The 14,154-nt window shown below is 38.3% G+C and overlaps 1 protein-coding gene and 1 long non-coding RNA gene across 14 annotated transcripts in view; one reads left to right on the top strand and one right to left on the bottom strand.

The window, feature by feature from the left end:
- LOC148675755 (uncharacterized) overlaps positions 1 to 4,816 on the top strand; it is a 51,810-nt gene extending 46,994 nt beyond the window's left edge. The window contains exon 3 of the long non-coding RNA XR_015941492.1: positions 2,995 to 4,816. This is a non-coding gene — a long non-coding RNA (uncharacterized LOC148675755). The remainder of the gene's footprint in view (positions 1 to 2,994) is intronic.
- The window catches only part of dmd (dystrophin), a 728,682-nt gene that overhangs the window by 342,836 nt on the left and 371,692 nt on the right, over positions 1 to 14,154 (bottom strand). For all 13 annotated transcript variants that reach the window (XM_088646795.1, XM_088646880.1, XM_088646889.1 and 10 more), the window contains one exon: positions 11,308 to 11,458. In XM_088646795.1, the coding sequence (XP_088502921.1) occupies positions 11,308 to 11,458 (151 nt within the window). The remainder of the gene's footprint in view (positions 1 to 11,307; positions 11,459 to 14,154) is intronic.

The raw sequence follows: 14,154 nt of genomic DNA on the forward strand, positions 1-14,154 counted from the left end.
AACTGCATATTATGGCTTTTGACATGTAAACTATTTTTTCAAGCTATCAAGCAAAGGGTTTGATATAGTTAAAACCTTGTTTACAATTCTCAAATTCCCCTATAAAAAAATTCTTACAAAAGAATTACCAATTGACCTTTATTTAAAGAAAGTAGCCTTACACTGCTGAATTCCACAGTATAAAGCAAGTGTACTATAATTGCTCCCTCACAGGAAAAAAAAAATACATAAGTTGATATAAATGTTGTGATTTCATAAAATAAAATACAAAGGTACAGTATACGGATCTTAAAGGATGCAATCAATATGTAAAAAAAAATCTTTGCACATTCATATACAGTATGTACGGTAGTTAATGTGTTTACTCCTACTACACTGAATGGCACAGCCAATTGTTTCTTCATGAGGACTTGACTTGGCTGTTAGAAGCCCGTGCTCCCTGTGAGAAAGCAGTTTTGATGAGGTAAATAAATCAAGCTCCCTAGAGTACCACTTCACAAAAGATGCCCATTGCTATCAAAAAGCTGTCTGTAAATGAAGAAGGCTCTCAGTGTAATTATTACATATCTTGCAGCAGTTAATATTATGTAGTCATGCTTTCATTTTCATGCCTGGGTGCAAGGAAATGCACCATTTAGCAATGCAGAAACATGTCATGTAAGCCGGCTATCAAACCAGTTAATCTGTTGGTGCTTGGGAGATACTGTACATCACACGTCATTAGTTTATTATATCATAAATATTACTGAAAGATAATAATGAGCAATATCATCAAAGAAAACTTGTTACAGTCTGTAGAGATAATAAATGAAAAGTAATACAAAAGCCTAGTCTATAAAAACAACATGGTTATCAACAACATTTACAGTGCAATTTTGCAGTTTCTTACAGTGCAAATATTGTAATACATATCTGAATATGTTGCATATGCTGCTGCCTTAATTATAATGTAACATTATTATGACACGTATTGGAACAATATAGAGTTGCTAAGGGCGTGCTTAGCTTCTACCTCTACAAAAGAGCAGTGGAAAAAAAAGAATTTCTTCCTCAGGTTTCTACAGCATTTCAGTGATCATGCCGGAATGAAGTTTGCAAATTTTAATCCTTTTATGCTCTTATGAACAGGATTTCTGTGGCATTTACGATACTTGAGTGTTTAAAAGTTTACTCATACATCATGCTGCTAAGGCTTTCTATTAGTTTAGTAATACAAGTTTTACAGTTTGACCTCAGTACACGTATTGATGAGGACTTCACTAAACTGCAGGAGCGCCGTGCTCCACTTGTCATATGTTCAATAAATCCATCTCATCTGCTGGCAATTTAATGCCTTATTCAAATCTAGGGGCCTACACAATACTGAGGAATTCAGGGAGGTGCTTACCATGCAATCTAGGAGAGGCGGCATGTCAAGAAGGTCATCTTATCAAAGCTTTTTTTTCCTTTCTGTGATGTAGGTGACTTTACTATGCACTTGTGCAAGAGAGCGCTTTACAATTAGAGGTTGCTATACTATTCTTAGCGACCTAGCTAAAAAGGGAATCCACTGCACTCCTTAAAATGCACCCAAACACACCAAATGACGCCATTAAAAGTGCAGTTACACCTCTCTGAGTGACTCGGCCCTACACGACGCGGTTGTCTGTATGAGCACATCGCTTTGAAATTTCAGCTTAATGAAAATGAATCTTTTTATTTTTTAAAACTAGGACAGTGTGCATTCAGGACCCAAATATGGGGCACTTCTTCACGCAAAAGTACTGTTGTTGTCCAGAGATTTGTTAAAGTATAATTCCTGGGATCCTTCAAGAGAAAAAGATCTATGGATCAATAGGCCCTTCTAATGAATAGGATGAAGTCTGTATGTGGTGCACCAGCTCCAATGATGCTGAACTCGGCCTAAGCAAACTTCTCTTGGTCAAATATACAAAGCCAGCACTGTGATGAACAAGGGGATTATAGGTGTTGTTTCTTATGAAAAGACAAATTCACATCCAGTATCTTCCACAGTTTGAAGAAAGATTTATGGCTTACACTAATGAATGTATCCCATTAAAAATCTTTACCTAATTTTGTTTAAACTCCAGTTAGACAAATGTCCAAACACTTCCATGGTCAAATTCACGAAACAACATCACGCATGGACAGCTTGCCTATAGAAAACTAAAGTCCAATAAATTGTGACTTCAAGAAATCCTTTGTCTTTCGCTCTTAGTAATGAAGTCTGAGAGACCACAACGATGATCACACTTGACCCCACAATCCCCAGTGTACTCTGCTCAGAATAATAACCTTATAAATATAAAATTAGTGTTTCTTGTTTATTTTTTGGGATAAACCTTGAAAAAGATTCTGCAGTCTGGGCAAAATTTATGCAAATACGATCTCGAATCTGCCATGCATCAAAGGCACATAGGAAAATGGAATTCAGAGTCTTTTTTTTTCGGAAACTGTGTAGTCACTTCTTCTAGCTTTCATAGCTGTAAATATTGTTAACCTGGTAACTGTAAAACATTACAGCACTGTTTGAAAATCTCTCTTTTCAAAAGATATAACAACTCCAGCATCCTTAGATAACAATTTGTAGCTCAAAAGAGCAATTTAGATGTTTAGTGATGAAGAAGCTAGGCGTATGTATGCGAGTCCACCCGAGGTGTGGACGGGACGAGGGGTGGAGCTGCTCCTTGAGTGTCACCAAGGGCCTGCCGTCATGTGACCAGCGGCAGCTGTGGGTGGCCTTACAGTGGGGTCACAAAGAGCACTCGCCTGCCTCTCTCCGGAGGGTGAGACAGAGCAGGCCCTGCAGAACAGACAGGGGGCGCAAGAGAGCGCTTTCCTGTAGGCGTACTCTGTGGGCTGGGTTGCCTGCGTGTTGTGAAATGCAGCCAGGTGATCAGCTAGACTGGCTACTGCGTGTGTAGTAATATGATAATAATTGCTCACACTTATATAGCGCTTTTCTGGACTCTCCACTCCACTTTCGCTTTACAGGTAATGGGGACTCCCCTCCACCACCACCAGTGTGCAGCCCCACCTGGATGATGCGACGGCAGCCATAGTGCGCCAGAACGCTCCCCACACACCAGCTCTCAGTGGGGAGGAGAGCAGAGTAATGAAGCCAATTCATAGAAGGGGATTATTAGGAGGCCATGATTGGGAAGGGCCAATGGGAAATTTGCCCAGGGCGCCGGGGTTACACCCCTACTCTTTTCGAGAAACGCCCTGGGATTTTTAATGACCACAGAGAGTCAGGACCTCGGTTTTACGTCTCATCCGAAGGACAGCGCCTGTTTACAGTATAGTGTCCCCGTCACTCTACTGGGGCATTAGGACCCACATGGACCGCAGGGTGAGCGCCCCCTTCTGGCCCCCACTAACACCTCTTCCAGCAGCAACCTTAGTTTTTCCCAGGAGGTCTCCCATCAGGTACTGACCAGGCTCACACCTGCTGAGCTTCAGTGGGTTACCAGTTGTGAGTTGCAGGGTGATATGGCTGCTGGCAGTAGAGTAACTTGTGAGTAACTTGTGAGTAACTTGTGAGTAACTTGTGAGTAACTTGTGACTCGAGCAAACAAAACAGTTTTCTGCCATAAGGGACCAGAGTACAAGCAACAATTCTGGGGGGAACCGGGAGTGTGAACAGTCCCTGGGCTGTTCTGGGAGCGTGCCGAAAGAGACGGCTCTTTGTCGTGTGGTCACAAGCCCCACTGTGTGTTTCGCTGTGCCTGGACTGAAGTGGCTCCAGTCATGCTGAAGACTGACTGAGGAATGGGAAAATTAGCTCAAAGGTAGGGTGGTCTGAGGAGGAAGATGTGGTAACAGCATGGACCCACCTGGATCAGTGCCCCTGAGATGTACAACACCAGAGTTTGTACAGATTTCAGACAATTTAGCTGAGTACTTCTTGCAAAACATTTTGGTAGTAATTTATTTGAGGTCACAGCATTTTGTTTTAGCATTATTATATAATATAAATGACATATATTATGGCCTTGTTACAATCATGACTCCTTATGCTCACATAACTGAATGTCATTTGTGTTTGTCCCTATAAAGCATCATGCATGTGATTCTAATGTCTTGTGTAGCAGGTATGAAGCCATTATGCAGCAACATTCATTTAAAGCTTCACCACATATTATCACCCTACCATTTTCATGAAAATTGGACTGCTTAATATTTCATTTTGTGTTATTGTGCAATTATGAAAACATGACATTAATTTTGTCTAATTCATTCGAAATTTTATTTTTTTATCTCAAAGTAATTTTTACACTAACATGCAAAAAGGACACTTAAGCTCAGCAATCTCTCTGTCATTAATATATATATGTCATTTATAGTTTCTAGACATGTACTGTAATATGGCTTTTATTAAATGAAAAGCTTTTTTTTCATATAATAATTATTTCAGCTGTTTTCCCCTACCACCTTATTTTACTGTATTAACTGGGATTTCAGGGCTTTTCTTAACAAGATTAATACCGTTGTTGGTACAACACAATGTGTCTACATAAACAAGCAATGGATTTTAATCATCTCAGCTAAACATTACCCAAGAGAACACAATGAGATTATATAATAGGGACAATTCATATATGGGAGCTTGTGTTGTAATGATATTGAGTTTCTTCATAGTAAGAAAAGCAGGATTTTGTCCTTTCATTTTTCCTAAGTCTAACACTTGTTTAATATTTAATGGCTTGTATTAAGTCTGGTTTATTAGTATTACTGTGAGTCAGGTTGCGCTATCTTTCTGTTCATTTTTATTCAGTATTCCTCCCCTTCTACTGTATGCAACAGTGATATCTGACAGGTGAGTTGCTTGTAAAAATTTAAGTAAGTTCTTTTTATATTGAAATCAGTTCTCTTGTCCATGTGCCATACTACTACTAATAATGATAATGATTATAGCAGCCAAAATATTGTGTTTCTTATTTCCACTCTTCAGAGTGGGATGAAACTTTGCTTGCTAGTTTGCAGCCAACGCAGTCTGAAGCAGCTCTCTGCTCGAACCCCTGCCATAGTAATAATATTTTATATAAAACCGTTCATGATACATCATATCAAGGCACTTATCATGCACTTGTATGCCACTGACTTATACTGCCTGTGACACACACTCTATAAATAAAAAAAATAAGATTTCAGATCAGATTACACTACATACAGTAGCCTATATGTAAAAGAGTTTTATGTACAGTATGTATGAAAAGATTTGCTCAAGGCTTTTTAATTCCACCACAATTTAGTTATTCAGCCTTATGCACAGAACATACAGTAGGTTTTGCAGCAGTAGTTCAATTTTCGTAGGCATCTTGTCAGGACAGTTTAGCTTTATTGCTCTTGTGCTACCAATACTACAGAAAAATACAATATACTGTAGGTGTACTTCACCTTGATAGTGGGATGTTTTTTTTTCCTTGTCAGTGTTATCAATCTTTGTCCCATTAGTGTAATTAGTAAAGTGTATTTCTGTCTGTTTTCCTGGCCTTGACTATCCCCTAAACATGGAATCACACAGAAGGACTGAGTTCTCCAGTCTGACTTCCAGGCTAAAAGATCGCTCAAGTGTTAAAGATTAATGTGTGCTCTGTAGTGATACATCTAATAATCCAACAATGAAGAGCCCAATTACCTTTTTATTATTTATTGTAAATCATTACAAAAGATAACCTGCTAAGCTGCATCTTTAAATTCTGAGACGGAGCCAGGTTTAAAACAAGCAGGGAAGAACATGTGTGACTGAATAAATAAAAAATAAGTCAGATGAAGTAATATGATGTGAAGCAGCACCAGGTCTACACTGGCTTTCTGTAAAGGGGGAACTTAATATAATCCTAGGTGTTGCTTTGGGTGAAATGATGGGTCCAATTGTATATGTACAGTATGTACTTATGTTGCTCAGTTCTCCACCTTTACCAAGTAAGGCAAACTCCTGGAACATGGTCATTGTCTGAGACATATAAGCTTGGTTGTGAAATGAAGCATCTTGAGATAATCTTTTGACATTAGTCTAATGTTTGAACCTCCCGTTCAGAACATCACTCAAATGTCCTACACTCTGCTCTATAGTTGTCTGATCCACAGAGATTAGTTGACAGTACTGACTCATCCCAAATTGGTGATTACAATTCCCTGCGTTCTGGGGTACTATACAGAACAAAGTGCAACATGTTCAGAACATAGCAGCTGCTGTTGGAACTTAAGCCCTGGTGTGATGGTCATACTTATCCTGTCCTGTTCTTGAATGTCTTGAATGTGTGCATTGTATCCTGTTAAGGCCAGGACTTTATCATCTTACTTATACATTGACAAGGCTTTACTGACAGCTCCCCATATATACTGCTCCCCATACATACAGTAGCTGATGTTTTGTCGAGTTATATACTCGACCATATTCTTTAGTCTTCGGCTATATTCTTTAGTCTTTCATCTGTCCCAAGATCAGCCTGCATGCTCTGGGTGATACAGTCTAAGAACTTATAGTCTGGAATGCACTTCCACATAGTAAGAGAAAATCTGACTGGATGGATGTTTTACTACTGTATCTTGCCCCACACCACATTTGGTTAAAATGGCTTTTAGATTTGTTTTCCATTTTATGGTTTTTATTTCCAGTTTTTACATACAGTACAATCACTTCTGGGATGTTCTCATGATAAGTGGTTTATAAACTAAACATCATGATATTATAGTTCTCTCTGTGAAAATAAGTTGGTTGGTGTGAGTGAGGGTCCAGAAACAAAATGATAGAAAGGCCACAAGTTTCTTGGCAACAATTGATAGAACTGCAAAACCGTTGAACATGGAGAGCAATTTTGTGCTTCGACTGTTTGTTCCAGGTTCATTCACTCCACCCAGCTGACATTCCTGTTTTCAAAATCCCATTACTGGCAGGTAGATAAAAAAAATAATAGTATTGCTACCACCGCTATGTGTAAGAGAATGTACTAGAAATCTAACTAATGTATGTATGACAACACAAACTCTTCTCTCGGCCCAGCACATGGTGTTGAGACTTTTTTTTACAGGTGCAATCCCAAATTCCTAAGGTGCTTCAGGCATCAGTTTCCTCCTCCTCTTATGCACAGCAGCGAATATCCATTATCTGTTAATATTGTGACCACAGACAAAAGAGCCTCCTTTACCATGTCACTGAAAGGCCATTTTCCAAAAGGCAATGTGTAGCGCTGGGAAGTCTGTTTGTTTGGTTGCAGTTGCACTCTTCCTGAATTCCTACCAGTTGTCTGGTCACCTGGATAATGAAGACCAGCTGTGAGGATCTTGGATTTAACTCGGTTTTCTTTACCTCTCCAAATGTGTTGCACAGTTGTAAACATAACCAGCATTATACTATACCAGTGCTTTCTTTGTTTTACAAGCCATTTCTGAATCCTATGCAGCTGGCTGTCCTGAAGTGTGGGGCTGTTGTTCAAGGGAGAAGACCGAATGTCCACTATGACAGAGAAACAGATCAGTAATATTGTCATTGTTGTGATCTGTGTGAGAGTTCATCTTGGACTGAATTCTCCTGCAGTGGAGATTCTGCAATTAAAGCAACCTTAGTTATACAGTATGTATTAGGCAGCCCTCTAAATCTCAGCATCCTACTGTACAGTACTGTATATAATGATAATGTTCAGGAAAGCAATTTACATTTATACAGTATATGGGCATGAATGTTATTAGTAATATTGTTTCTATCTTTGATGAGCACTGTTTTATAATTTCTTGGTCCACATCACTGTTTTCAAAGCCCAAAGTAACAGGTAGAATAACAAAACTCTTTATTTTGCCATTCTTGAACAGACTCCCATAGCCACTTCACATTCAAGAAATCAAGGTTTTCTCTGTCCCAGGAAGTATGGGTCAAGACCTCCGACGTGCTTTTGGAAAGCGGAATCCTTTTTTGCTAGCTGTATGCCAGCGTCACAACACAGCTTTCTCTCTAACTTGTTTTAATCATTTTATTTCAGCCAGCGTATCGCTCACAGTGGTGACCTCAAGGTGAGAGCTAAATGGAAGCCTTCAGTATAAATGTTACGCTTTGTTGCTGATTTTATTACAGCCTTTATCATACAGTAAAATGTTCAGAACATGTCAGTCAGTTGATGTGATTCTCAGTGTAACCTGAAAGACAAAACCTACTGCAAAAAAAAACTTTACTTCAGGAAGGGAACTCAGAGAACTGAATTAATCCCTGCATCGTTCCATGTTTTCTGTCAGTTACCTTTCTGTAGTAGTTGATGTACAGTAATTTGGTTTATAATCTTCAGCTCTTTTGTACTGTAAGTCACCCTTGGTTGTTTTTCTATAGTTTTATTGCTTTTTATAATAATAATAATATTTCATTAGTGATGTTTTGAAATTTACAGAATGTAAATGACCCTGATTAGAAAAATACATGTCCATTTTTTGTTATGCAGAGTGTTCTGTCATCTGCATTTCCAAGAATATAACAGTTCTGATTGCTGTTGTTTTAAACATATATTTGAATTTGTTATGTTAGATTTACAGAATGTATTTATAGAACACATTCTATCAAGGCTGAAATTCATGTAACTTTGTTTCCAAAGTTCTCAAATTTGTTAATGTCCTTATATTATTGATCCTTACAGCAGCCATAGTGCGCCAGAATGCTCACCACACATCAGCTATCAGTGGGGAAGAGAACAGAGTGATGAAGCCAATTCATAGATTGAATCTAAATTTAATAAAATCTGAAAAGCCACTACTGAGCTGCTGCAGGACAGCATCACAATCAGACAGGCTATGTTTTTTACTCTGGTAATAGTGAAGACAACCTAACTCCCCTAGAAAGGAAAAAAAGTGTCTACAGTGCAGATCTAACACTGTGCGTTTCCCAGATCAGGAGCAAATCCCACAGCTGGTAGAGAAAATACTTTGGCCAAGACAGCACAGCTGTGTTTCTGAAGCCATGAAGTTTTAAACACCTCACAAGACTACAATTGCTGTCCTGGAGCTTACCTCAGGCTTTTCATTTTCATTCATTCCAAGTTTAAGGCAGGGCTATATGACCTGCAGTATGTCATTGATGAGATGCCTCACACAAGAATTTGACTTGTGAAATATACACTCTGTGTGCTGTTGAGAAGATACACAGCAAGGATGAATTGCTCCAGCATTTGTCATATCACTGTGGTAAACACTTCATGGAAAACATCAAGAAAAGACAGCTTGCTCAAGGGATAACATTTTATCTACATATATTTGTTTTAAGCCATTGTTACATTGCATAAACCTGTTGTTGAAATGGCTTTGTTTCCCATTGCAGCTCAGGTATCACCTTCTCCAATCGAGAGGTGTTACTCTTGGTCATTAGAGTTTGAGATTCAAAGATAATTGCACATTCTCACAAATAAACCACAGGAGACTGATAAAGGAAGTGTGTTTCGGCATTTTTAACAAGACACCATGTAATTCTGTGTTGTAGAAAACTTTGTCGAGCTCACTTCAGAATAGTTCAGAACTCTTATTTGAAGGAAAGAAGTGTATATCAAACAGCAAATTCATTAATACGGGAGATGAATAATAGAAATGGATCACAGAATAAAAATAAAGAAAAAACAAATACAATTCATTGCCTGTACTTATAGTAGAATTTTGGGAGGATAAAAACTTAAAATAGCAGAACTGGAAAATTCATCAAAGTGCTAAGACATCAGGAGGCCAGTCTCTTGTTCCAACTCATTAGGTTTAATATAAAATATGAAGAGCTGTTTGGCTGCGTATTCAGTACTTACTGTTTCAGTCCCAGAAAGCATCTCATTAACAGGCTTAATGAGAGCAAAGCACAATGTTTCAGTGAAAAAAATCTCATATGCCACAAGCTTACATTTCTTATCATGCAAGTGTTGTCACACCTTTTATCATTTCATATTAAGAGGTTTCACTTGGAGAGTAAAATGGGAAAGTGAGTGCTAACATTGTCTATGGGTATATCTCTCAGGGTACGACAGACAAATAGATTAATGGGATATATGAGCTAAATATTAATTAGGGATGAAGAAAAAAACAAGACTGTATTAATGTTTGGTTACAAATGTATAACCCCTTTACGGCTTCAAAAATAATCTGTATTAAATGAGTTTGCAAACGAAGACCAAAAGAAATCAAGCCTGCAAACTATATGATGAGAAAGAAAATGTTTACATAATTGTAAATTAAGTCAATGGCCCAGAAAAAAATGTCTTGCTACAGGATGAGTCCCATAGCTCAGGAATCTCTGATTCGAGCTGTGGTCATTCCTAAATCTTCTGTAAGGTATTGCAGAGCTTGTACAGTGTGTTAGATTATGAATAACCCTGAAAAGTGTGTGTGTTACAAGTCTTCACTCTTCCCCTGCAGGAGCTGTAGCAGCAAACTGAGTATATTGCTAGTTAAAAGCATTGGAGATTTAAAGTTGGTGGTGTTTGTGGAGGTAGAATGCAAGTGTAGAAACTTACAGTACTGTACAAGACCAAAAACCCTCTGATGCCCTGAACCCTGAACAATATCATTACCTCAAAATTCAATTTTATAACCCATACATTACTGTGATAATCCATTGCCTCTTGAGCAGAGATACACTGATCACCCCACAAAACAGAGTCTCATTCCAGAGAGAATCCTCAGAATTGTGAAATGTGCTCCTAACTCAAGATTCAATTATTGCAGCAGCAATCACTTGATTAACAAGCATCTGTAAGAAAGTTAGAAGGACACTCTTCCACTCATCTTGCTTGATCCATTTTTAGCTGGCTTGTTAGGAGTTACGTGTTAGTGATGATAAATGAATCTCATCAAAGTTCTGAAAATCTCCTATTAAATCAATATCTCCAACATTCCCAGAAATTCTTATTTTCCTCAGCTCAGTCAGGAAGAATCTGCCGTATCAATGTTCAGTACTAGAATACCATTCTCAAACAAGCCTTGACAACTGCAAACCACAAAACGCATGACAGAAACACGACTGCATCCCTAACATCCACATCACAGCGATTGGTAACTGCAAATCTGATCGGGTATCTTTTAAAGTCCACCTTTTCTAAACAATCAACCACCTGCACTATGCCACCAGCTACAGTATGTCAGAGTTCAGGTGTGGCAAGGTCCTCGGAACACACTACAACACCCCACTAACAGCAGGGATCATATAAAAAAAAACTTCCTTCACAAGACACAGGTCACTACAACAGGAAAACACAACCAAGAAAGATGCATCTGCCCCTAATCCAAATCCGCACACGTGAGAAGGCAATTTATTGTAATCCATTTTAAGTACTGCCCAGAGTACTCTACCTTGAGGCGTTCTTTGGCTTTGCTGTGGTCCTGACTCCCGGAGCCTGCCCCCGTTTCTGCCAGAGTGCGTTCTGCCTCGCTGAGCCACTGCGTTAGACTCTTCATGTCGGCATGGAAACGACGCCACTTCTCTGCAGACTTCTCATACCGCCTAAGTTGGGGAACGAGGAGAGACAGGTTAGGGTAAAACAGGGGTAACCAAGAAGCATCCACGTGGCTTCACACTGGCAGGTGAGCAATTTCCTGGAGATGCTGATGTGAATATTCACCTCTTCACAAAGTTAAGTTAAAAAACACAAGACTCACTGGCAATACAGCACTTAAAAGCATGGAAACATCTTACACATTTTTTATACATTTTAGCCAGTACAGAGGGAATTGCAGATTGTATTCTCTGGTATCTAGGGAATAGAAAATAGGTTTTGAAGAATAGTGTATTGCTAGTTAGGAGTTATCTCAAATGGTACGAGATGTACTGCGTATATAATGTATGTGTAACACTGTATATCTGGGGAGTTCAGCTTGTCTTGCACACAATTTCTCTGGCACTTTTCCATCTACTCGTTTTATTTTACTTGTAAAGTCAAATGCTGTACTCGGGATAGATACATTATTGAAACAAATGCCATTGCCAGGAAGCTTAAAATCTCTTTACAGACAGCAGAATAAAAGTCTAATCCGTTAAATTATCAGACACTCATATAAAAAAAAATCACACCTGTTACTGAAATAAAGGTTGGAATTACAGCAAAGTCAGATATGATGGCACTTTGCTTCAGTAATTTAGGAAGCATTATTTCTGCCACAGCAGATACAGATTGTTGTCCTTAAGCTTTACTTTGCACTGAGATCATTTAAACACGTCATAAAAAAAGATCTAATAGTACAGTATATTATCTCTCTAAACACGAACCTCACCAACAGGGCGTGGTCTTATTTATACTGAGTAAATCATGTCATTGTATTGATTTTTCATAACATTTTATAATTATTTTAATACTTCCATCAGTAGAATTTGAGTTTCTGAGTGCTGAATTTTACTGCATTTTGATTCTTGGTGAACCACACACAATCAACCAAAAGTGCTTAATTAGTGAGTGTTCAAGGTGAATTAATACTTTCAGAGTCTGTTCCTAATACAAGCAGAGCAGGCTATGAGGCTACTGAACTAAATGAGCTCAACAGGCTGAAAGTTCTCCTCTTCTAGCTGGCTTTTCTGCATTTAGATATTGTAATAACAAAGCAGTTTGTTATTCTACGTTAAAATAATACAGTTGTAGTATCAGTACAGGAAAGCTTTCATCAGAAAGTAATGATTTTTTCAACTTTACTGGTCTTCTTAAAAATGCTCTAAATACATTTAGAGTATAGAGTATAATTAATAGCGCATATCTGTTTCATGGAGAAGTGTAATCAGTCCAGCTGATAATGGTATTCTTATTTCTCTGTCCTAATGTTAAGTTTAATGAATGGATTTTTATACATGAAATCCGGAGAGCACATTCCCTTTGAAATGCTGGACTGATTGTGGTTTATTGGGCTGAAAGCAATTTAAAATTAAAAATTTTTAATCAGCGATGCACAAGCACGATCATCCAAGTCCATCAGTGCTCCAAAAAACAGTGACATTTAATTTCAGACTATGCTTAATTTTCATGGCATTTGAATCCTCCATCAGCAGAAGCGGTGGTAACACCCGACTGTGTTTAAAATTAAAATATTTCCATTTCAATTTCAATCTTTTATGAGCCATGGCTCATGTTCCATGTTTAAGAGCAATCAGTTGGTACAGTAACTATTATAATGCTTTTCATGTTCCTGTCTGATATCTGAATAGTTTGATGTTTAAGTTTTCTTACCACTTTCTACTATTGATGTACTGTATAATCTTTACATGGTATCCAGATGTTTTAAAATCAACATTGTAAAACAGCAAATATAAGCAATTAAAGACTCTTTTTAATTGATCTCAATTTTAAGGCAGTTTTAGAGACGATTGTTTCCATTAGTTTAAATGTTTTTTTCTTTGCTTTAATGTTTTTTTCTTTGTCTTCACTACAAGAAAAGACAGATTAAGACCGCGGTACCTTAGGAGTTTCCTGAGTTGCTCAACCAGTGAAGACACTCGCCAGAGCTCAGGTTAAGCTCTACGATTCCGGGTTTGAAACTGGGTTCTTTCTCTAGGAGACTATTTCCTCAAGCAGTGGCACACAGCCGGCTGAGAGCCGCCGAGGGTAAGTTGTGATTAGATGTCCTGGCCTCTGTCAGCCACACAGCACCCCCTGTGCCGTACTGGGTACCTGTTCACGCCTCTACTCCAACCTGCACTGAACCTCCTGAACCACACAGACTACAGAGTCTGCCTATGCTTCCTCATTGTACCCTGTGTGCAGCCACAGGGTTTATAGCTCTTTACTGTCTACCCAATTGCATTTCACTCACACATTTCTGCAAAGTAAGGTATGTAGCTGTGTTCTAAAGGATGGGGTGGATACTTTAAGGAATGTTGTTATAATCATAAAAAAAGTTGGGCTGTATCAAATTCTGGTACTTGGCACATGATATTTTGCTATTGAGTTATGTATTATAGAATCTCTATGATGAGATCTGCCTTGAATGAATTGGAGAACATCCGAGACAGCCTAGGAAAAATGTAAAAACACACTCAAATTTCTGAATGAGTATGTCTATGAATAATTGGATTTGTACGTCGTGAAAATGTACCCATGTCCCATTTCAGGAAACAGACACCTCTGAAATGCTGAATATTTCAGAAAATATGAGCATTCGTATATTTTTTAATCTCCCATATTTAACGTATTGAGCGTTCATTAAATTCATTGCTAC

This window comes from Lepisosteus platostomus, chromosome 2 (genome assembly GCF_059453375.1).
Source record: "Lepisosteus platostomus isolate fLepPlt1 chromosome 2, fLepPlt1.hap1, whole genome shotgun sequence".
Lineage (NCBI taxonomy): Eukaryota > Metazoa > Chordata > Actinopteri > Semionotiformes > Lepisosteidae > Lepisosteus > Lepisosteus platostomus.